This window comes from Scyliorhinus torazame, chromosome 9 (assembly GCF_047496885.1).
Source record: "Scyliorhinus torazame isolate Kashiwa2021f chromosome 9, sScyTor2.1, whole genome shotgun sequence".
Taxonomy (NCBI): domain Eukaryota; kingdom Metazoa; phylum Chordata; class Chondrichthyes; order Carcharhiniformes; family Scyliorhinidae; genus Scyliorhinus; species Scyliorhinus torazame.
Genome location: NC_092715.1, coordinates 159,041,337 through 159,067,202, shown reverse-complemented (window position 1 = coordinate 159,067,202; position 25,866 = coordinate 159,041,337). Strand labels below are relative to the sequence as shown.

Below are 25,866 nucleotides of genomic sequence, written 5' to 3'. Positions count from 1 at the left end.
TTGATGGCCGGCACAGCCACAATGGATTGAAGGGTCTCTTTCTGTGCTGTATGACTCTGTGGCATCAAGGGCTATGGAGGACAAGCAGCAAAGCAGAGTTAAGGTCAAACCTTATCAGCTGTAGTCCCAATAGAATGGCAGAGCAAGCATGGTAGGCCAAATGGCCAACTTATATTTCTTATGATCTCATGATTTTACCATGCCCTCTGTATTTTCATACATGCACTCCAAATGCAACTTAGACTGCCAAACATTTTCCCCTTGCACGATCCACCTATTTCTCAATTATTATTTACACCAGAATTATTTGCTTTCCCCAATCCCTCACTTCTCCTCTTATTTCAGGCATTTCATTCTGATGGCTTTCTCCTGATAAATTAGTTAAAATCCCTCACCACAATATTACTACCCTCCCATGAATACAATTGTACCATCTCTGCTGCAGTGTAACCTGTCTACCTTGAACAGATCCCTCCTGCCCACAATTGGCCCCAATGTCCCAAGAATCTGAAGTTCTCCCTTGTGCACCTTTTCACCAGTCACAGATTAATATGTTTTGTCCTGCTATTCTTATATTCACTTTACGCATGCCGCCAGATGCCAACCAGGAGCAAACTTTGAGGTCTTAGGTCATGAAACTTTGGCTGAAGGACCTCAGTCCTTTTCCTTTCCTTCTTTACACTGACATAAGGGATGTAATGCATCATGTAGGATTCATGTTGGTGACTGTAGTGATATCATGGTTGTGTTTTAATTCACCGACTGACCAGTTGGAGTCTCACTGGTATATAAATGAATGTTAAAGTCAGCTGACCTCAGACTGGCTAGGGGAAGTTGAAGAGAGAGGTTGCTTGGTATGATTTTACTGCTTTTCATCTGTTGTCTTGTATATCGTTTACCACAATAAATGTTAATAAATCATTTATAGCTTTAGCTACAAGTGTTCTTGGAATAAATCAGGCCATCCGACAAGAACATTACAGTGACCACCGCACAGTCCTTATGAAGACAAAGTCCCGACTTCACATTGAAGATACTCTCCATCGCATTGTGTGGCACTATCAGTGCTCAATAGAATAGGCTTTGAACAGATCGAGCAACTCAAGACTGGGCATCCATGGGGCGCTGTGGGCATGCGAGGACCAACAGCAGGCATATCTAAAAATAAGTTATCAACCTGGTGAAGCTACAACACAGAAATAATTGTGTGCCAAACAGGATAATTAGCAAGTAATAAACAGAGATAACTGATTCCATAACAAATGCATTTGCTCTGGAGTCCTGCCAGATCCAGCCGTGAATGGTGGTCAACAATTAAACTAACTGGAGAAGGGGGCTCCACAGATATCCACATTCTCAATGATGTAGGAGCCCAGCACATCTGTGCAAAAGACAAGGCTGAAGCATTCTCAACAATCTTCAGCCAGAAGTGCCGAGTGGATGATCCATCTAGATCTCCTCCGGAGGTGCCCACATCGTTACGGATGTCAGTCTTCAGCCAATTCAATTCACTCCACATGATATCAAGAAGCGGCTGAAGGCACTGGATACTGTAAAGTGTGTGGGGAAAATTTCCCAGGTGTGTCCTGTATGCAAGGAACAGGACAAATCCAATCCAGCTAATTACCATCCTGTCAGTCTACTTTTCCCAGTCTACTTTTCATCATCAGCAAAGTGATGGAAGGAATCATCAACAATGTTATCAAGAGGGCAGCACAGTGGCGCAGTGGGTTAGCCCTGCTGCCTCACGGCCCCGAGATCCCAGGTTCGATCCCGGCTCTGGGTCACTGTTCATGTGGAGTTTGCACATCCTCACCGTGTTTGCGTGGGTTTCGCCCCCACAACCCAAAGATGTGCAGGGTATGTGGATTGGCCACGCTAAATTGCCCTTTAATTGGAAAAAATGAATTGGGTACCTCTAAAAAAAAATTTAAAACAATGTTGTCAAGCGGCACTTACCCAGCAATAACCTGCTCGTGGAAGCTTAGTTTGGGTTCTGCCAGGGTCACTCAGCTCCTGACCTCATTAAGCCTTTGTTCAAACATGGGCAAAAGAGCTGAATGCCAGAGGTGAAGTGAGAGTGACTGCCCTTGACATCAAGGAAGCCTTTGGCCTAGTGTGGCATCAAGGAGCCCTAGCAAAATTGGAGTCAATGGGAATCAGAGGAAAACTCTCTGCTGGTTGGAGACATACCTGGCATAAAGGAAGATGGTTGTGGTGGTTGGACATCAATCATCTCAGCTCCAGGACATCATTTCAGGAATTCCTCAGGGTAGTGTCCGAGGCCCAACCATCTTCAGTTGCTTCATCAATGATCTGCCTTCCATCATAAGGTCAGAAGTGGGGATGTTCGCAGATGACTGCACAATGTCCAGCACCATTCATGAATCCTCAGATAATGAAGCAGTCCAGGTCAAAATGCAGCAAGACCTGGACAATATCCAGGCTTGGGCTGGCAAGTTACATTTGCGCCACACAAATGCCAGGCAATGACCATCTCCTACGAGAGGATCGAATAACGCCCCTTAACATTCAATGTCATTACCATCACTGAATGCACCACAATCAATATCCTGGTGGTTACCATTGATCAGAAACTGAATTGCACTAGCCATATTAATATTGTGGCTACCAGAGCAGATCAAAGGCTAGGAATCCTATGGCGAGTAATTCACCTCCTGACCCCACCAAAGCCTGTCCTCCTTCTACAAGGCACAAGTCAGGAGTGTAATGGAATACTCTCCACTTGCCTGGATGAGTGCAGCTTCAACAACATGCAAGAAGCTCAACACCATTTATGACAAAGCAGCCCTCTTGATTACTACCCCTTCCACAAACATTTAATCCTTCCATAACCGACGAACAGTGACAGCCGTGTGTATCATCTACAAGGTGCACTGCAGGAACTCACCAATGTTCCTTAGGCAGCACCTTCGAAACCCACAACCACTACCATCTAGAAGGACAAGAGCAGCAAATACCTGGGAATCCCACCAATTGGAGGTTCTCCTCCAAGTGACTCTCCATCCTGACTTGGAAATATAACACGGTTTCTTTACAGTTGCTGGGTCAAAATCCTGGAACTCCCTCCCTAACAACACTGTTTAGGGGCTGTTTAGCACAGGGCTAAATCGCTGGCTTTGAAAGCAGACCAGGGCAGGGCCAGCAGCACGGTTCGATTCCCGTAACAGCCTCCCCGAACAGGTGCCGGAATGTGGCGACTAGGGGCTTTTCACAGTAACTTCATTTGAAGCCTACTTGCGACAATAAGCAATTTTCATTTCATTTCATTTCATTTCTGTAGGTGTACCTACACCTCTGGGATTGCAGTGGTTCAAGAAGGTAACTCACCACCAACTTCTGAAGGGCAGCTCGGGATGGGCAATAAATGCCAGCCTAACCAGCGACGTCCACATCCCGTAAATGATTTTTTTTTAAAGTTGTAGAAACCCCACTCTACACTTGACTAACTTGATTCAGAAACTCCTTTACATGGTGAGGATAATTTTTCAACCTTACCAGCTGGGTGGTATCCTGGCAGAATGGATTACCCAAAAATTGTATACAGTGCCTGAAATCTGGTCTACTGATTTCAGCAGAATTAAAATTGCACAGGTTGCATTACAGCTAAATTAACCACCTGCTAGCAAAGTTAAAATTGCCCCTGGTAACTGCTTCTAATGCTGGGTGGAACATATGTTTTGGTTCTCAGCACTGGCAATTTAATTAAGTATAAAACTTCAACATTTCAACTGGTTTTTCGAACATGATTCACTCTGCCTGTTATAATGATTCGGATATATATGACCAAAATAAAGAACAAAGATATAATACATTATTATTTTCTAAAACTACTTTCTGTTTACTTGCTAAGATTGACAAATGCTGAAACAAACATTTACCTTTTCCGGATATTTGGAGAAGATGAACAAGAGAATAACAAAGATTAGAAGTCCCACAAAGGAAATTAGATGGTTTGCGCCTTCCCTGGCTGTGTCCAGTGCAAGCCAAAGTATAATAAATACAATTATAGCCGTATACAGTACTCTGAAGTTAAAGAAAGTATAACAGTTTTAAAAAAGGCTTAGTTTAGTCAACTTTATTACACCATAAGGAAGCAACAAACTGTAGCTATTTTAAACTGACTCTAACATAACTTAGGAATTAAAGTCAAAATACTGGGGATGCTAGAAATCTGAAATGAAAACAGAAAATGTTGGATAAACTCAAAAGGTTTGACAGTATCTTTAGAGAGAAACAGGCTCTTCTTCACACGGACTCAAAACATTAACTCTGTTTTTCTCCCCCGAGATACTGCCAGAACTGCTGGGTTTATCCAGCATTTCCTGTTTTCATAACTTTGAAATTACCTGTAAAATGCTCTTTCAAGTCATACACCACCCCGCCTTGGACACATATCACTGTTCCTTCATCACCACTTGGGTCATGATTCAGGAATTCCCCACCTAAAGTCATTATGGGATAACCATCACCACAAAGACTGAGGGCAGCACTGTGGCTAGCACTGCTGCCTCACAGTATCAGGTACCTGGGTTCAATTCCAACCTTGTGTGACTGTGTGGAGTTTGTACATTCTCCCCGTGTCTGGGTGGGTTTCCTCTGGGTGCTCCGGTTTCCTCCCACAGTCCAAAGATGTGTAGGTAAGGTGGATTGGCAATGCTAAGATTGCCCCCTAGTCCAGGGATGTGCAGGTTAAGTGGTATTACAGGGACAGGGCAGGGGAGTGGGCTTACGTAAGGTGGGCTCTTTCAGAAGATCGGTGCAGACTCGATTGGCTGAATGGCCTCCTTCTGCACTGTAGGGATTCTATGGTTCTATGAAGTGGTTCAGGAAAAAGGCTATTTTTCTCCGGGCAACTCACAATAGTCAAAAATAAACATGGCTTTGCCAAAATCGCCAAAATCATAAGAACAAAGGCCAGAATTTTATTTTCGAGAATCAGGTGCATGATCGACCCAGCCAAACGTAAAATTACATCAAACGACATCAGACTTGCTTCCCGAAGCCATTGCGCATGCACACAGTTTTGCGGCTCGCAAGCGCATTTAACGAATCGGATCTGCGCACACCGGCAATTAAACGGCCAATAAAAGCCCATAATAATCCAATGATCAGCAATTTTACAGAGTCCGTGCGATGTTCAGCTCATTGCACAGGCAACAGGTGGATGTTAATCATGTTTTTTGCATTTCCTCATCCAAGGGAGAGATAAAAGGCCGCTGGAGAAGCAACATTTTTGTTATTGCGAGTGTGTCGCTGTGTAAGTGCAGAGTTGTCCTTGAATTGCTTAGCAATTCTTTAGCTTTTCATATCTGCCTTTTAACATTTCAGGACCTCACTTTCCTTGGAAGGTTTCCCAGAGAATCGGAGCACTGTGATCTCTTATTTGCAAGGCACTGCCCCTCTGCTGATTCAATAGGGATTGTGTATTCTGCTGGTGGAACCAGGAGCAAGAGGGCAAGGAGGTCATTGAACACAGGCACCACCCCAAGGAGAGATCCTGAAGAGAGGTATGAGCCAACAAGAAGGTCAAGCTGGGAGGATACACCCCAGATGCCATTACCCCTTAGCTAGAGTGTACAGACAGTGCTACAACTACATCCAAATATCTGAGGTCCACTGTCGCAGGAACCTATGCCTCTCCAAGAACACAGTAACAGCAATATGCAACATGATAGGTTGCATATTGCCTCCAACTGCATGGGCTAACACCCCACACCGGTGGTTTCAAAGGTCACTGCAGCCCTCAACTTCCATGCCTCCGGTTCTTTTCAGGGCTCGATGTGGCATCTCTCAATCATCTGCACACAGTTGCGTGAAGCTGGTGACTGATTCCATCTTTACACATGTCCGCACGTTTGTCCACTGACGAGGCCAAGTGGGCGGAACATGAGGCTTCGTGGGGATAGATTGCACTCAATTGACTTTCAAGGTGCCAGTCGGTGAGCCGAGAGATTGCAGAAAAAAAATTAATGTTCAGATCGTCTGTGACAACCAGATAGATTCTCCAAGCTTGCGTCCGATATCCTGGCAGCTCACACAATGATTATATTTTGTGGCACTCACAGGTTCCAAGCTGTTTGTGACTCCTGCATGATTGGATGGATGGTTTCTGGGTGACAAGGGAAATCCCTTGACAAAGTAGATGACCCACTCTATTAATCAAGAACTGAAACAGAGAAGATACAGAATAAGAGTCATACCTCCACAAGAGCAGTGGTGGAAAGGACCATCAAACTGTTGAAGATGCGCTCCAGGTGCCTGAAATGATCCAGAGGAGCACTGCCATATACGCCAGAGCATGTCTCCCTCATAGTTGTTGTATGCTACGCCCTGTAAAACCTGGCTCTGGCAAAGGGGGACAAAGTGAGGCTGAGAAAACCACAGGCCAGGGATGATAACTCCAGCGATGGGTCAGAGGAAGAGCCTGGGATCGTGCAGAATAAGGACACTGAGGTGAGAGACAGGAACATTCAGGGGGACCGGGACACCAGGGAACCTTTAGCTGGGCATCCAAGGCATTGATGCCTACTCGAGCAAATGGCACTCTCCTTTGCAAACAATAATTAAATGGGATCCCAACCCAGATGCCAGCATCTTTCACCATACAGTTGTAAACCTGTGCAGCATCTGGCTCCCATATAATGCACCCAGCCAACTCATCCCAATAAAGTAAAACAAAACTATGTAACTTCATATGAACAAAAACATCATACATAGTTTCCATCCTGAACACAAACTTCAAAATGATGAATACAAATAATGTCACCCGTTACAGACTCCTTTTGTGCGAAAGGGCTTTCGGCTTACATGCGCTGGCCAGAAGATGATGGAAGATGCAAGATGCAGCACCCGTTGCCTCAAAAACAGCGACATTGGAGGAAATCTGCTATCTTCGTTATCTTGGTGAACGTGACGACCTTGGCGGTTGTCTTCTGACCAGCGGAGCCGGAGTTGATTCTGCCTGGAAGGATGCGTCCAGGCCGATGGTTGGGCACACCTCAGTGGTCACGGCAGAGGCGTAAATGAGCTGATGCCTGTGTCCAGAGTGTAGAGACGACAGGCAGTCATCTACTAATGTGAGATGCACTTGGACCACCCTGCTCACCACTAATGGATGGGCACTGTGGAGAGAGCTAGGTGCCTGGTCCATCTTTCACACTGGCAGTGGCCTCCTGAGGTTATCGCCTGTGTGAGGACTTACAGATCAGAGTACAAACCCTGATTCTGCTCTTGGAGCTGCCTCTCCATGAGAGTTGACCCTCTCTCCATGAAGGAGGCTGTGGGCTAAAGTTCAACACAGTACTCATGTTCCACATGGACTCCTCCATGAGGAAGACCATGGCATGCAAACCCAGATCACCCTGCAGATCCGGTTGGACATCCAGCAACTGATAGGCAACTCCGGAGGCTCAGACTGGTCTCCACCAGTGCTCCCACTGACAGCGCCCTTGAACCTCTCTGCCTCTGCCAGCTCCTCACATGAATGTGATGTTCCCTCACCACTGTACACTACCTGTGGAGCCGACAACCTAATGCCTACTGATGTGTGAATATTTGCACTGGTGCCGGGTTCTGTGAGACGGTGGTGCAGGTGCAAAATCTTCCCCAGAGTTTAACAGGGAATCCTTTGGGTCACCGGGGCTCACGCAGGTGGCGCATCTGCAGAAGGAAACCGAAAGGACAATAAATTTAATCATCATAGTCACTATGCATGGTAGGCAGGCTGAGGCGACAAAGCAGATCTGGTGCATGGTGCCATCTGCATTAGAGATTGAATGGGCACTCTGGCTGTGACAGCTCACATTGCGATGAGAACAGCCCGTAATGTTTCCCATGACACTCATCTGTGTCACGGGACACTTATCTGTTACCTGCACTCTTACCTTCATCCGAGACCCCCAACTTACCACGACTGAAGGAGCAAGCTGGCCAGTGGCACTCCAGATCTAGTGTATAATTTTCATGCTTGGTTAGGAATGGCAGATGTGGCACTCCCCCACCAATTATGCAGTGCTCAACCACGTTATGACTTGTCTTCTCCTGACAGGGAACAGTAGAAAGCCATATTAGTGCCAAGTCTCCCTGAAGGTCCATTCCAGGCCTTCCAGCACCCGGACATTAATCAGGCCATTTCATTGTGGCTCACCTCCCCCTCCAACAGTCTGAGTCCAATTATACTCACATTCCAACCTTGGCACTATTACACTGGCCTTATTTGGCCAGCCAGTGTAATATCATGTTAATAACGCAAACTTGGCAAGCAGCATATTTTACAGCCGCTTCTGGCCACGCCAACTTCAGGTGCATCCCGAGGATGGAAGGGGTGTTATTCTATGGACATGTTAAAGTATTTCCTTGGGCTGAAGAGCTGTAGATTTGCTCTGCTTCTATAAAGTAGGTCACCTTCCTGATTTCTTAAAAGGAATCAAATGAGATGGAGTTTGAAAATAAATGTCTACGGAACAGTAGCTGCCCAAGGAGAGCAGTTTGTGTAGAGGATTCATTAGGTTCAAAGTTGGATATTTTTCTGTTCATTAATGTTCCGGAAGACAGCAAAGCATTCGTAATTAAATTTAAAAACGTTACCAAATTTGGTGGAAAAATTATTGGCTGAGGAAAATAGATTGAAACTGGTTGAGACAGATTGGGTAAATTAGCCCAAGGCTGATAAAGGGGGTAAAGAATCTAATGGAGGTCGTAGCGTAAAGCTAATTAGTGGGAAATAGTTTTCGGGATCATCATTGATCACTTGCTCAAACTTCAGATTCAGAGTCAGGAAGTCACTTGCGTAGCAAACAAAGCCTTAAAGGTTTTGTCATCTGGATGATTCATTATGAAACTATGGCCACTATAATAAGGTTGCACAATATTTTGGTATGACTTCATTTGAAATATTGTCCTGAACACAGAGGCAGAAATGCGAAGACTGCATCCATGGATGTTCTTCATTTTTGATCCCACTGGAATTTGCAAAGTCAGCAAAAAGGGCACTCTTTGGCACAGAGCTGTGAGGCTCATCTACAGTGTCAGCCTCACTTGTGCAGCTGGAAATCTCAACTGCCCGTTACTGAGAAGTCATGCCCAAACTCCCCCTTCACAGGCTCCAAATGCCCTGGGAAACGTATATAGCGCTGGAAGTAAAATAACAAATTAAAGTACTAACAATTTGATTGATGGGAACAACAAAATACATCAAATTGTATACAAATAATTAAAGTTGAGTTGATATAGATCGCCAGACCAATTCTAGGATTTATAAAAATGCATGCTTTACTCACATTTTGAACAGACTTGATTGCCGATTGAAGAATCCATGCCGTGAAGCAAATATCGCAGCAATTTTGTCTTCATGCTTTTCAATAAGCATATCCCAAAAGTAAAAGAAAATGCCCAACAGTGTTAGCACAAGGAGGCCGAGGGCTCTTGTAAAGTTCAAAATACATGCTGCGATCACCATGCAAAGGTAGCCTGCAAAAAAAATGAAATGCTTTCAATTTATATGTACACCTCTATGATAGATTCACGTCCCACTCTAGACACATGAGCACATATTCTTCCATTTCAGTTGTGAGGAAGTACTGTACTGTTGAATCTGCTGACATTAGATGAGATATTTAACTGTCTGCCATCTCAGATGGAGTGCGAGAAAGATCCCTTTGTACTTTTCAAAGTGAAGTATTGAAAAGGGATTTTCCCAGTGTCCTGACTAACATCTATTCCTCAACTAACTTCCCAAAAACAGATTATCTGATCATTTATCTCACTGCTGTCTGTGAAAATTGGCTCCTGCACTTCCCTACATTACAACTGTGACTACACTTCATTGGCTGTATAGCAACAAATCAAGGGAAAGGATTTGGGGTTAGCCCAGAATTCACAGGGATTTTGCTCAATTTCTAGTCCATGGAAAACTCTGCTAAGATAGTGGATAACACCACATGCTCAGCCACAACTTATGTAGCTTGATTAATGATGTAATTATGCCTCTGTGGAGAGAGTTAGTGTTTTGAGTCCAATATGACTCTTCTTCAGAACTGCTAACTTTCCAACAATTTGTTTTCATCTCAGTATTCCAGCATCTACAGTATTTTCTTTTTATTATGTAACTATGTGCTCTTGATTCTTAGGGCCAGCTGATCAAGGAAGAAGTAGCTTCATAAAAGAAAGTTGTCAGTTTACCTACAATCTTGTGTTTTGTGGAGCAATATAGTTAAACGGTAGAAGCCCGAGCTCAGACTTTGCCATCCACTTGATGGCCTCTCAAAGGAATTTCTGAAAATTAGACAAAGGTTTAAATATGAAGTTCCCTATGGGAATCCCATCACATGCAATGCACATGCTGGAGGAAGAAGAGACAGCCAGAGAGGCAAGGCATATCAGACAGCATGTCAAGAGAGTCAGACTCTCCCAACTACTCGACCATCAGAATCCTTTGCCCCAGGCACTCCTTCCAGACTATTTGTTAGGAGTTTTAATAAGGTCTCAATATTCAGTAAAAGGGTCCAAGGAGACTTATTTTCAAATTTGCTCACTATATCAATGGTTTCAGCCAATAGCGGTGGCAGAGAAGATGAAATCACCAAAGCTCTAAACCTTTAGGCGGCTAGCTCAATACAGGGAACAAGAAACTTTTGTAAGAGTTGGTTGTTCTTACACACAACCATCTAGTAACAAGTACTCTTTTTGTCGGGCATACACAGACTATGTAATTTGATAACTCAGAGGAAAGAATATTTAATTTCTGGTGTTACCAGCTGACTAAGAGTCCTAGCAGTCACTGACGAGGTCCCTGTGGAAATTAGTGCCCTACATGTCAATCTAAAAAGTTACATCAATATAAAAGGATTCCTATCCCTCAAAGTATTGCACTTGATCACACTGCACACGGCTGTTACGCATTCCATCTGCAGGTGTCTCAGTTCAGTGTGCCCTTTGTTAAAGGAGTGAACGTTTAAGATGTAGGATAGGGCGCTAATCAAGTGTCCTGTGTCCTGGATGGTGTTGAGTGTTGTTGAAGCTATGCTCATCCAGTAAAGTGAATGAGCATTCCATCACACTGCTAACCTTGAAGATCAAAAGGTTAGGAGACAAGTGACCCGCCACAGAATTTCACCGATTCTTGTAGTCACAGTATTCATGTATCTGCTTCAATTAACTTTTTGATCAATAGAAAACCCAGTGTATTGACAGTGGGAAAGTCAGCAATAGTAGTACTGTTGTATGTCAAAGGAACATATTATTTGACAGAAATTTCACCTGGTACTTACCAGCATAAGCCTGAAGGCTGCTCAGGTCTTGCAACATGAGGAGTTGAAAATGCAACTAAATACTGTACATCAGCAAATATCCTCATTTCAGACATTATGATGGAGTGGAAGATCATTGATGGAGCAGGTGAACACAGCTGAGCCTTGGACACCACCCTGAGGAACTCCTGCAATGATGCTCTGGGGCTGAAATGATTGGCTTCCAGCAACCACAGCCAGCTCCCTTTGTGTTGGATATGATTTCATCATGTAGAGATTTTTCCCTTAATGATTTGATTTGATTTATTGTCACATGTGCCGAAATACAGTGAAAAGTATTTTTATGCGGCTGAGGGCATGTACACAGTACGTACATAGTAGACAAAAGAATAATCAACAGAGAACATCGACAAATGGTACATCGACAAACAGTGATTGGTTACAGTGTGGAACAAGGGGCCAAACAAAGCAAATGCATGAGCAAGAGCAACATAGGGCATCGTGAATAGTGTTCTTACAGGGAACAGATCAGTCCGAGGGGGAGTCATTGAGGAGTCTTGTAGGTGGGGAAGTAGCTGTTCCTATGTCTGGATGTAAGAAGTCTTCAGACTTCTTTACCTTCTGCCTGAAGGAAGGGTCTGGAAGAAGGCAATGCCTGGGTGGGAGGGGTCTCTGATAATGCTATCTGCCTTGCTGAGACAGCGGGAGGTGTATACAGAATCAATGTGGGGGTGGCAAGCTTGTGATGCGTTAGGCTGAGTTCACCACACTCCGCAGTTTCTTGCGATCTTGGACCGAGCAGTTGATGTAGCCGGATAGCCCCTAAGTGGACCCACCAGCGAGCGATCAACTAGGTGAAGGCTAAGACATCTGCCCCCGCACTCGTCTGCAACTCCAACAGATCTGAAACCCCGAATATGGCTCCAAGGGACCGGTTCCAAATCCACATGGACATGGTGCTGAAAAACGATCCCCAAAATTTCTCCAACTTCGGGCAGGACCAGAACATATGAAGATGAATAGCTGGGCTCCTCCTGCACCGCTAGCAGCTATCCTCCACCCCCTCAAACAACTGGCTCATCCTCACCTTCGTTAAGTGTGCCCTAAGCACCACTTTTAATTTAATCAACCCCAGTCACACGCACAAAGTTGAGGCTTTGACCCTTTGCAGCACCTCTCACCATAATCCCTCTTCCAACACCATCCACAATTCCTCCTCCCACTTGGCCTAAATCCCTTCCCTGGACACCTTATCCTCCTCCATGATCCTACCATAAATCACAAACAACCCCCCCCCCCCCCCCACCACCCCCCCCCCCCCCCCGCCACCACGAACAGCAACTCTTCCAGCAATGAAGAGGACGGTGCCACCGGAACATTCGGGGAGACCTTTCTTGCGAAGTTCGGCACCTGTCTATGCATATACCCAAAATCATCCTCACACTGGAGTCCAAACCTCACTCCTAAATCCTCCAAGCTTGCAAACCACCCCTCCAAAAACAGATCCTTCACTTCTCTCTCCTCCCATCCTGGAACCTCACATCCATCCTCCCTGCCTCAAACCCATAGTTCCCTCTTACCAGCATCACCCTCGAGCCTGTCCTCAACTTAAAGTGCTGTCTGAGTTGCCTCCAAATCTTTGGCGTGGCTACCAACACAGGACTAGGAGTATTTCCCTGGGGCAAATGGTACCGGTGCCATTGCCAGCACGTACAACCCCAACCTTTACAGGAACCCGGCACCATCCGCACCCATAAAACCTTAGTCTCCCTAAACCAGCCCCGCACCTTTTCCGCATTTGCCGTCCAATAACAGTGTAACAAATTCATAAGGGCCAAATCCCCCGCCTGCCACCCCCTTTGGAGCACCGCTTTCCTTATCCTCGCTACCTTCCCTGCCCACACAAATGATGAGACCAGCCTGTCTATCCACCCTAAAGAATGACTTTGGTAAAAAGAACCAAGAACCATGGCAGAATGTTCATCTTTACTGCCTGTACCCCGCCTGCCAGCAACATGGGAAGACTATCTCATGGCAACAAGTCCTCCTTTACCCTCCACACCAGGCTTGTAAAATTGAGCTTAAGAAGTTGCGCATAGTCTCGCACCACATGCACCCTAAATACTTAAAAATGAGCTTCCACTACCCGGAATGGCAACCCTCTGAACACAAATATTTGCTTTTCCCTAAATTTAATTTGCACCTCGAAAGCGCCCCAAATTTCCTTATATCCCTCACCGACGAGCCTGGTCTGAGATGTAGAACAGCAGATCCTCCGCAGATAGAAACACCCTATGCTCCACCTCCTTCACTATCCCCTTCCATAAATCTGAACCCTTCTGCGAAATGGCCATGGGCTCAATCACCAATGTGAACAGAAGGGGGGGACACAGGGCATCCCTGCTTAGTTCTCTGGAACTCGGGATACCCCAAATTCATATCGTCCGTCCGCGCACACTGTTGAATCCTTGTATAACAATTTTACCCATGTCACAAATTTCAGCCCAAGCCTAAATTTCTTCAGCACCACAAATAGATTAACTCCATTCCACACTGTCAAAGCATTCTCCACATCCAAAGCCACTGCCACCTCCAGTTCCTTTCCTTCTGCCAGAGAAAGCATCATATTCAGCAGCCACCACACATTCAATGACAACTGCCTGTCCTGAACGAACTCATCTGATCCTCCCCCACCTTTTTGCAAAGCACTCCTCCAACATCAGCATCTTCTCCAATATCTTAGCATCCATGTTCAGTAGAGAAAAGGGCCTATATGACCACACTCCACCAGATACTTCGCCTTTTTAAGTAATAGTGAGATTTTAAGTAATAGTGAGATGGATGCCTGCCCCATCGTCACTGGCAATAATCCCCTAACCATTGCATCCTCAAACATTTCTACCATCAGCAATGTCAACTTATCCTTGAACTTTTTTCTAAAATTCCACCAGGAACCCATACGGTCTCGGCGCCTTACCCGACTGCATCTTCTCTATTGCTGCCGATACTTCTTCCATCCCCACTGGTTCCTCCAATCCCACCCTCTCCTCCCCCACCACCTCCGGACATTCCAGCCGCTCCAGAAATTCCCTCATCTCGGACTCATCCTCTGATGGCACTGACTTGTACAAGTCCCTATAAAAGTCTTCAACCGCCTTATTCATCTGCTCTGGCTTCCTTATTCATCTGCTCCGGCACCACTACCAACCCACCCGTGCCATCCCTAATCCATACAAAATCCCTTTCTACCATTGCCAATGGAGCTGGCCCACCAGCAGTCGACTGATCTTCTCACCATTCTCATAGACAACCTCCCTTGCTCGCCTCAGCTGCCGGACCGCTCTCCCCGTGGATAGAAGCTCAAACTTTGTCTGCAACTCCTTCCTCTTCATCAAAGGTCCAGGCTCCGGGGCCTCCGAATATCTCCCATCTACTTCCAAAATCTCCTCTTATCAATCACTGCCGCTCCTCCTGCACCTCCCTATCCACCTTCACCTTGAATTAAATTACCTCGCCCCTCACTACCACCTTCAACGCCTCCAAGACCACCGACAGCGAGACCACCCCATTCCGGTTAAACCCCACATATTGCTCAATCACGTTCCCCATTTTAGTACAAAAGTTCACGTCTGACATCAAACCCACATCTCGCCACCATGCCGGCCTCTGGACTGGACCCTTCTCCAAAACCACATCCACCCAGTGAGAAGCATGGTCCGATATGATCGCCAAATATTCTGCCTGCTTTACCCCAGCTAGCAGCACCTTCCCCACCAAGAAAAAGTCCATCTTTGAGTACACCTTACACACCAGTGGAAAAAATGGGTACTCCATATCACGCAGATGTCTAAACCTCCGCAGGTCCAGCCCTCCCACCCTTCATAAACCCGGACAACATCTTCACCCTGCCGCGAAGGAGCCAGCGAGCGTGGCCGGGACCTATCGATCTTTGGGTCTAGCACCATACTCCAGTTGTCCCCCTCCTCCCAATATCAAGGGGACTGCAGCTAACATTTTTCTTGCAAACCAAGCATCGTTCAAATTTGGGGCATACCAGCTAACCAGCACCACCAGCCTCCCGTCCAATGCCCCCCTCACTATCACGTACCTACCCTCTGGTCCCCACCTTCTCCATCTGGAACCTCACCCATTTTCCCACCACATCGTCAAAGTCGCCACCACTACTGGGTTTGTGGTGTATTTTTTCGGGGGGGAACGGTAACGGCGCCGTCGCCAGTGCTTTTAAACTTGTTCCCTTACAGGACGCCATCTCCAGCCTTTTCCACGCCGCCCCTTCTTCTTCCCTCATCCACTTACATATCATAGACACGTTGGCGGCCCAATAATAGTCGCTCAGACTCGGCAGTGCCAGTCCCCCTCTGTCCCTACTGCGATGCAGGAACCCCCTCTTTACCCTCGGGGTCTTTCCAGCCCACACAAAGCTCATAATACTCCTGTCCACTTTCTTGAAAAAGGCCTTTGTAATCAGTATGGGGAGGCACTGAAACACGAAAAGAAACTTCGGGAGGAGCACCATTTTAACCGCCTGCACTCTGCCCGCCAATGACAGGGGCCCCATGTCCCACCTCTTAAAGTCCTCCTTCATCTGCTCTACCAGTCGCGTCAAGTTAAGTTCATGCAAGGTTCCCCAGTTCCTGGTCACCTGGATCCCTAGATATCGAAAATCCCTTGCTACTCTCCTCAGCGGCAGATCATATCCCCCTGCCCTGCTCCCCGGGGTGCATCACAAAAAGTTCACTCTTTCCCATATTCAATTTATATCCCGAGAACTCTCCAAACTCCCTGAGTGTCTGCATTATCTCTGGCATCCCCTCCACTGGGTCCGCCACATATAGCAGCAAGTCATCCGCATATAATGACACCCGATGTTCCTCTCCTCCTCTGAGCACCCCCCTCCACTTCTTAGAGCCCCTCAGCGCTATGGCCAATGGCTCGATTGCCAACGTGAACAGTAACGGGGACAGGGGGCACCCCTGTATTGTGCCCCTATGTAATCGGAAATAGTCGATCGTTGCCTGTTTGTAACCACGCTTGCCACCGGGGCCCCGTACAGGAGCTGAACCCATCTGATGAACCCCTCTCCAAATCCAAATCTCTTCAGTACCTCCCACAGGTAGTCTCACTCCACTATCAAATGCCTTCTCTGCATCCATCGCCACCACTATCTCCGCCTCCCCCTCCGGTGGGGGCATCATCATCACCCCCAGCAACCTTCGTATATTGGCATTCAATTGCCTCCCTTTAACAAACCCTGTCTGGTCATCATGTACCACCCCTGGGACACAGTCCTCTATCCTTGTCACCATCACTTTGGCCAGTAACTTGGCATCTACATTTAGGAGGGAGATGGGCCTGTATGACCCGCACTGCAGCAGGTCTTTGTCTCGTTTCAGGATCAACGATATCGTCGCCTCCGACATTGTCGGGGGTAGTGTCCCCCTTTCCTTAGCCTCATTGAAGGTTCTCATCAGGAGTGGGGCCAGTAGGTCCACATATTTCCTGTAAAATTCCACCGGGAACCCATCTGGTCCCGGGGCCTTTCCTGCCTGCATGTTCCCAATTCCTTTAATCACCTCCTCCACCTCAATCTGCGTTCCCAAACCTGCCACCTCCTGCTCCTCAACCCTCGGGAACTCCAGCTGGTCCAAGAAGTGCATCATTCCCTCTTTCCCCTCCGGGGGTTGGGACTTATACAGCCTCTCATAAAATGACTTTAACACCCCGTTCACCCTCCCCGCTCTCTGCTCCATCCTTCCCTCCCCGTCCCTAACTCCTCCGATCTCTCTCGCCGCCCCCCTCTTCCTAAGTTGTTGGGCCAGAAATCGGCTCGCCTTTTCCCCATATTCGTATTGTATTCCCTGTGCCTTCCTCCACTGCGTCTCCGCCTTACCCGTGGTCAGCAGGTCAAACTCCGTCTGTAGTCGCTGTCTTTCCCTGTATAGCCCTTCATCCAGGGCCTCCGCATATTGCCTATCCACCCTCAGAATCTCCACAATCAGTCTCTCCCTTTCTTTACCCTCGCTTCCCCGTGGGCTCTTATGGAAATCAGCTCCCCCCTAACCACCGCCTTCAGCGCCTCCCATACTACTCCCACCTGGACCGCTCCATCATCATTGACCTCTAGGTATCTTTCAATACATCCCCCTCACCCTTCCACATACCCCCTCGTCCGCCAACAGTCCCATGTCTAATCTCCAAAGTGGGCGCTGCTCCTTCTCCTCTCCTAGATCCAGATCCACCCAATGTGGGGCGTGATCTGAAACGGCTATAGCCGAATATTCCGTTCCTACCACTTTCGGGATCAGCGCCCTTCCTAGGACAAAAAAGTATATCCGGGAGTATACTTTATGGACGTGGGAGAAGAAGGAAAACTCTTTACTCCTCAGTCTAGCAAATCTCCAGGGATCTACTCCTCCCATCTGCTCCATAAACCCCTTAAGCACCTTGGCCGCTGCCGGCCTCCTCCCGGTCCTAGATCTGGACCGGTCCAGCCCTGGGTCCAGCACTGTGGTGAAGTCCCCCCACCCCACCCCCCCACCCCCGCCCCCCACCCCCCCATTACCAAATTTCCCATCTCTAGGTCCAGGATGCGCCTCAACATACGCTTCATAAAACCCGCGTCATCCCAGTTCGGGCATATACGTTCACCGCCTCACCTTGCAATCTGCCACTCACCATCACGTACCTACCCCCACTGTCCACCACTATGGTCTTGGCCTCAAACGATACCCGTTTCCCCACCAGTATTGCCACCCCTCTATTTTTCGTATCTAAGCCCGAGTGGAATAACTGTCCCACCCATCCTTTCCTTAATCTGACCTGATCCGCCAATTTCAGGTGCGTCTCCTGAAGCATAACCACATCTCCCGTCTAACATTTTTACAGATAAACCCTCCTCCTCTCCCCCCTTTGCATTTCTTTGCCACCACCTCGCTACTTCTATCCAAACATCAATTCCTCAATTCCTCAAATCTAGTCCAACTTCTCTTCTTGAATAAATGTCCACGCCTCCTCTGCCGGCTCGAAGTAGTGGTGTTTGCCCTGGTGTGTAACCACAGTCTTGCCAGCTGCAGCATTCCAAATTTTACTTTCTTCCTGTGGAGCACCATCTTGGCCCGATTGAAATTCGCCCTCCTTCTCGCCACCTCCGCACTCCAATCTTGGTACACGCGGATCACCGCGTTCTCCCACCTGCTACTCCGTGTCTTCTTAGCCAATCTCAGGACCATCTCCCTGTCCTTGTAGCGGTGGAACCTCACCACTATTGCTCGCGGTATTTCCCCTGCCTTTGGTCTTCTCACGAGGACCCGGTATGCTCCCTCCACTTCCAGGGGGCCCGTCGGGGCCTCAGCTCCCATTAAAGTATGGAGCATCGTACTCACATACGCCCCAACATCAGCTCCCTCTGTCCCTCCGGGAAGACCCAAAATCCTTAGATTCTTCCTCCTCGAGCTATTTTCCAGGGCTTCCAGCCTTTCTATGCACCTCTTATGTAGTGCCTCGTGCGTCTCCGTCTTCACCACCAAGCCCTGTATCTAATCTTCGTTCTCGGCTGCCTTTGCCTTCACTCCACGGAGCTCCATTGCCTGAGTCTTTTGCGTCTCCTTCAATCCCTCAATCGCCAGCAACATCTGCGCCAGCACCTCCTTCTTGAGCTCCTCCACACATCGTCGGAGGAACTCCTGCTGTTCCGGGCCCCATACCATCTGGGCTCCCTCAGCCGCCATCTTGCTTCTCCCTTCTCTTCTCTGCCGCTGCTCCAGAGGATCCTCCGCAATCTGGCCACTACTATCGCTTCTTTCCATCCACACCCGGGGGGACTCCTTCCTTTGTCGCCTCACACTGGGTTTGGCCGTAAAAAATTTCCGTTGGGGCTCCCGATAAGAGCCCAAAAGTCCGTCGAAACGGGAGGTGCTGAAACGTGCGGCTTAGCTGGTCATCGCCGCAACCGGAAGCCTTGCAGTAATATAATTAAAGAACCTAGGTTAAAGTATCCAGACTGTGCGCTGCTAAAGCTGTAATTAAGAAATCTTAAAAGATGAGGTAATGATTCATTCCAACCACATATTTGGTTATAAAGGGCTAATGGGATATTATGATTGCTGGAGATTCGTGGAGAGTAAATACTTTATGAAGGGGTTGTATTTAGTCCTAGCTAAGCAGGCCATGAGAAATCTTAGTGGGATACAGATGATGTAATTAATGGGAGGAGCCAGGATTGTCTGTAGTTTGCAGTTTGCCATAGGGTTTGAGTCTGACAAAACCGAAGGATTTGAATTCGAGCAGTTTTGTCAAATGCTGCTAGGTTGAGCACAAGCGTGCTGCTCCTGAAAGGGTCTCTCTCCAAAAATCTCTACACAACTAAACAAGTAATACGTTTGTTAATTTTTTTTTAACAAACATTTTATTAAGGCATTTAAGGTTTTATAACAAAAGATACAAATACAGATGTAAACATAATTCAGTGCGTAACACACCCCTCCATCTCCCACTGTTCCCGCCCAAGCTCGACACAAATAACCTAAATTCCCCTGTCCCCCTTACTTCCCTAACCACACCCCCCCCCCCTTTATTGAATCTGCCAACAGTTTAGTTTTCCCCGAAGTCGATAAACGGCTAACGCCTCCAAACGAACACGAACATTGATCCTCTCAGGACGAACTTGATTTTCTCAAGCCTGAGAAACCCAGCCATGCCACTAACCCATAACCCTGATATTGGAGGCTTCAAGTCCCTCCACGCTAGTAAGATCCGTTTCCGGGCTACCAAGGAGGTAAAGGCCAAAACGTCGGCCTCTCTCGCCCCCTGGATTCCCGGGTCTTCCGACACTCAAAAAATCGCCATCTCTGGACTCGGTGCGCCACCCTTGTTTTTAGTACCGTAGACATGACATCCGCAAATCCCTGCCAGAATCCCCGGAGCTTCGAACATGCCCAAAACATGTGGACATGATTTGCGGGCCCTCTGCATACCTCACACACCTGTCCTCCACCCCAAAAAATCTGCTCATCTGGGCCAACGCCATGTGTGTCCGGTGAACTACCTTGAATTGTGTCAGGCTGAGCTTGGCACATGATGAGATTGTTTTGACTCTGCTCAGAGCATCCTCCCACAGCCCCGCCTCTAACTCCTTTCCCAACTCATCTTCCCATTCATGCTTTAGCTCACCCATCTGGGTTTCCTCCCACTCCACAAGTCCTTTATAGATTTCTGACCGTTCTCGAGACTACCTTGTCCTGTATCCCATTGCGGCGGTAGAAGCGGAAAGGTCGAAGCCTGTCGTCGCACAAAATCCCTCACCTGCAGATAACGAAACCTATTCCCTCCCGGCAATTCAAACTCCTCTTACAGATACTCCAAACAGGGAAAGCTCCCATCAATAAACAGATCCCCCAGCCTCTCAATCCCTGCTCTCTGCCACCTCCAAAACCCACCCATCCATCGTTCCCGGTACAAACCGGTGATTACCACAAATTTTAGTCCACACCGACGCTCCTTCCACTTCCATATGCTTCCGCCACTGCCCCGAAACTCTCAGGACCGCCACTACCACTGGGCTTGTGGAGTACCGGGCCGGTGAGAATGGCAGAGGAGCCGATACCAGTGCTCCTAAACTTGTGCCCTTACATGAGGCCACCTCCACCCGCTCCCACACTGACCCCTCCCCCACGACCCACTTCCTAATCATGCCTATATTTGTCGCCCAGTAGTAGTTCCGAAAGCTCGGCAGTGCCAACCCTCCCTTCTCTCAGCTCCAGCAGCACTTTCTTTACTCGCGGGGTTTTACCCGCCCACACAAACCCAGAGATCACCCTGTTCACCTGTTTAAAAATGGCCTTTGGTATAAAAGTAGGGAAACAAACAAAAATCTCGGGAGAACCGTCATCTTTACAGTACCTTCCCAACCAGTGACAATGGGAGCATGTCCCACCTCCGAAAGTCCTCCTTCATTTGCTCAACTAACCAGGCCAAATGTAATTTTTCCCATCCTCGTGCCACCTGAATACCCAAGTAACAAAAACTCCCTCCCACCACTTTAAACGGCAACTCCCCCAGCCTCCTCTCCTGCTCCCTCGCTTGGATCACAAAAACCTCGCTCTTACCCATATTCAATTTGTACTCCGAGAACTGGCCGAATTCCCCTAAGCTCCCCCATCAGGTCAGAAATATACAGGAGTAGATCATCTGCATATAACGAGACCCTGTGTTCCACTTTCCCCACCCCACCCCGGACTAGCCCCTTCCAGTCCTTTGACACTCTCAGCGCCATCACCACTGGCTCTATAGCCAAGGCAAACAACAGTGGGGAGAGGGGACATCCCTGCCTTGTCCCCTGGTGCAGTCTAAAGTAGTCCAAACCCACCCGGTTTGGTCGCACACTCGCCATAGATGCCTGGTACAGCAACCAAACCAGTCAATAAAGCCTTGCCCAAACCCAAACAGTCCCAGGACCTCCCACAGATAATTCCATTCCATCGGTCAAAGGCCTTTTCCGCATCCATCGTGACCACAATCACAGCCTCCCTCCCCTCGGAGGGCATCATGATTACATTCAAGAGCCTTCTAACATTGGCCATTAGCTGCCTGCCTATGACAAACCCCGTCTGGTCTTCCCCGATCACCCCCGGAACACAATCCTCTATCCTAGAGGCCAGCAATTTGGCACCGACATTCAGTAAGGAGATTGGTCTGTGTGACCCACATTGCTCTGGGTCTTTCTCCCGCTTCAGGATCAATGAGATCGAAGTCTGTGACATTGTTGGGGGAAGAACACCCCGTTCGTGAATGACTATGATTTAGTGGCCAATACTGAATCATGGTTAAAGGATGGTCACGACTGGGAGTTAAATATCTGAGGGTATCAAACTATTCGGAAGGACAGAGTGGATGGTAAGGGAGGTGGTGTAGCTCTATTATTTAAGGATGACATCCGGGCAACAGTAAGGGATGACATCGGTGCTATGGAGGATAAGGTTGAATCCATTTGGGTGGAAATCAGGAATAGCAAGGCGAAAAAGTCACTGATAGGAGTAGTCTATAGGCCACCAAATAGTAACATTATGGTGGGGCTGGCAATAAACAAAGAAATAACTGATGCATGTGGAAATGGTACAGCAGTTATCATGGGAGATTTTAATCTACATGTCGATTGGTTTAACCAGGTCGGTCAAGGCAGCCTTGAGGAGGAGTTTATAGAATGTATCCACGATAGTTTCCTGGAACAGTATGTAATGGAACCTATGAGCGAACAAGCGGTCCTAGATCTGGTCCGGTGTAATGAGACAGGATTGATTCAAGATCTCATTGTTAGGGATCCTCTCGGAACGGGCGATCACAATATGGTGGAATTTAAAATACAGATGGAGGGTGAGAAGGTAAAATCAAGCACTAGTGCTTTGTGATTAAACAGAGATTACAATGGGATGAGAGAAGAACTAGCTAAGGATGAGGGGGGATCTTATAGAAACATATAAAATTATGAAGGGAATAGCTAGGATAGATGCAGGCAGGTTGTTTGCACTGGCGGGTGAAAGCAGAGCTAGGGGGCATAGCCTCAAAATAAGGGGAAGTAGATTTAGGACTGAGTTTAGGAGGAACTTCTTCACCCAAAGGGTTATGAATCTATGGAATTCCTTGCCCAGTGAAGCAGTAGAGGCTCCTTCATCAAATGTTTTTAAGATAAAGATAGATAGTTTTTTGAAGAATAAAGGGATTAAGGGTTATGGTGTTCGGGCCGGAAAGTGGAGCTGAGTCCACAAAAGATCAGCCATGATCTCATTGAATGGCGGAGCAGGCTCGAGGGGCCAGAGGCCTACTCCTGCTTCTAGTTCTTATGTTCTTCTGTCCTTCATCCCCTCCAGCTTCCCACTCACCATAACATACCTACCCCCCCCCCCACCCGAGTCCGCCACTATATTCCCTACCTTAAATGACACCCGTTTATTGACCAAGATCGCAACCCCCCTAGTTTTAGAGTCCAGCCCTGAATAAAATATCCGCCCAACCCACCCCTTCCTCAATCTAGTCTGTTCCACTACCCTCAGGTGCGTCTCCTGTAGCATTGCCACGTCTGCCTTCAAACTCTTCAAATGCGCGAACACGCGAGCCCTCTTGACCGGCCCATTCAGCCCTTTCACGTTCCATGTGATCAGCCTGGTCGGGGGGCAACCCCCGCCGCTGCCTATCAGCCATCACCCTTATTAGGCCAGCTTCCAGCCCGTGTTCCGCGCCTCCTCAGGCCCGCCCTCGGGTGTCCACAGTCATTGACCTCCAATTTGTCTCCAAACGCCAGTCCCTCCCCTGTCAGCAGAACAATTCACCCCTTCTTCCCCCTTACCCAACCCCCCCTCCCCCAATAACAAAATAGCAATCGCAACCCTCAACAAACTGCTCACCTGCTCACCCCCCACTGCGCTTCCGTGAGCTAGCCCACCCAGCTAGCCTGGTAGCCCCCGCCCATGCCGCCAAGCATCCTACCCCCCACTGATCTCACTCCCCCCCCGCCCCCCCCCCTTCTCGAACATACATATGCAAAACATAACAATCCCCAACAAACACAAAATAGAAAATTTCACCCATCAACACCCATTAAGAACAAAGTTAACCCGCATACAAAACTGAGCAACGGCCCAAAAACTGGTACAAAACCAATACATACAAAACCCAACTAAGAAAGAAATTAAGCAGCAGAGGTACAGAATTACTCGCCCCCAAGTACAATGTTCTCCATCATCTGCCAGTCCCCTGTCCTTAACAAAGTTCATCGCCTCATCCGGCGATCCAAAATAAAGTTCTTGACCCTCGTAGGTGACCCACAAAAGAGCTGGGTACAACATGCCGAACTTCACCCCTTCTGTCGGCAGCACGGTAGCATAATGGATGTCACAGTTCATTCACAGCTCCAGGGTCCCAGGTTCGATTCCTGGCTTGGGTCACTGTCCGTGTGGAGTCTGCACGTTCTCCCAGTGTGTGCGTGGGTTTCCTCCGGGTGCTCCGGTTTCCTCCCACAGTTCAAAGATGTGCAGCTTAGGTGGATTGTCTATGCTAAATTTCCCTTAGTGTCCAAAAAGGTTATTTGGTGTTACTGGGTTAAGGGAATGGGGTGAGGAGGTGTGTGCTTGAGTGAGGTGCTCTTTCCAAGGGCCTGTGCAGACTCAATGGGCCAAATGGCCTCCTTCTGCACTGTAAATGCTATGATTCTATGATTATTGAAGAGGGCGATTTTTTTTAAAAAATATTTTTATTAAGGTACTTGAAAATTTTTATAAAAATAACAGACAATGACATCAACATGGTATAATAAACATTTCCCTCCCATCTCAATCTTCACCCACCCCAACCATAAAACAATAATCCGGCCCTCCCCCCCACCCCCTTGGAATACTGCATCTGCTGACAATTTAATTTTCCCCGAGAAAGTCGACGAGCGAGTGAATCCGACCATTGACTCTCTTAAGGCGAACTATATTTTCTCGAGACTGAGAAACCCAGCCATGTCACTAACCCAGGTCTCTACACTCGTGGGCTACGAGTCCCTCCACATTAACAAGATCCGTCTCCGGGCTACCAGGCCAAGACGTCAGCCTCCTTCACTCCCTGAACTCCCAGTTCTTCCGACACTCCAAAGATCGCTACCTCTGGACTCGGCACCACCCGTGTTTTTAGCACCGTGGACATTGCCTTAGCAAAACCCTGCCAATACCCTCTAAGCTTCGGGCATGCTCAAAACATGTGGACATGATTTGCTGGGTTTCCCGCGCACCTCGCACACCTATCTTCTACCCCAAAAAACCTGCTCATCCTAGCCACTGTCATGTGTGCCCTGTGGACTACCTTAAATTGTATCAGGCTGAGCCTGGCACATGATGAGGAGGTATTAAACCTGCTTAGGGCATCCGCCCATAGACCCGCCTCTATCTCTCCTCCTAGCTCGTCCTCAAGATCCTCCACCTCCGAAAGCTCCTGGTAAATATCCGATACCTTCCCCTCCCACCCAGGTACTGGAGACTACTCTATCCTGTATCCCCCGTGGCGGCAGCAGCGGAAAGGCTGGCACCTGTTTTCTCAGGCAGTCTCGCACCTGCAAATACCTAAAACCGTTCCCTGCTGGCAATTCAAATTTATCCTCCAAGGCTTTCAAGCTGGGGAAGCACCTGTCGATAAATAGATCCCCCATCCTTCTAATTCCTGCCCTTTGCCATCTCCGGAACCCACCATCTAGCCTACCTAGTACAAACCGATGACTATTACAAATCAGGGTCCAAACCGATGCTCCCTCCACTCTCATATCTCCTCCATTGCCACCAGATTCTCAGAGCCGCCACCACCACCGGACTTGTGGAGTACCGGGCCGGCAAGAACGAAAGAGGTGCCGTTATCAGTGCTCCCAAACTGGTATCTTTGCACGACGACGCCTCCATCCGCTCCCATGCCGACCCCTCCCCCACTACCCACTTCCTAATCATGGCTAATATTAGCTGCCCAGTAGATTTCTTTCCCTGGTGCGCTTATTATTATTTTTTTTTAAGCTTAATAACGCATTCTTTCTACTTACCACCAGAGGTCCAGGGTACAT

General features: G+C 47.9%; 1 protein-coding gene across 1 annotated transcript in view; it reads right to left on the bottom strand.

The window, feature by feature from the left end:
• Positions 1–25,866, bottom strand: part of LOC140430128 (solute carrier family 28 member 3-like) — a 516,849-nt gene that overhangs the window by 426,334 nt on the left and 64,649 nt on the right. The window contains exons 5-6 of the mRNA XM_072517641.1: positions 9,303–9,492; positions 3,903–4,047 (exon numbers count right to left, since the gene is read on the bottom strand). Coding sequence (XP_072373742.1) covers positions 3,903–4,047; positions 9,303–9,492 — 335 coding nt within the window. The remainder of the gene's footprint in view (positions 1–3,902; positions 4,048–9,302; positions 9,493–25,866) is intronic.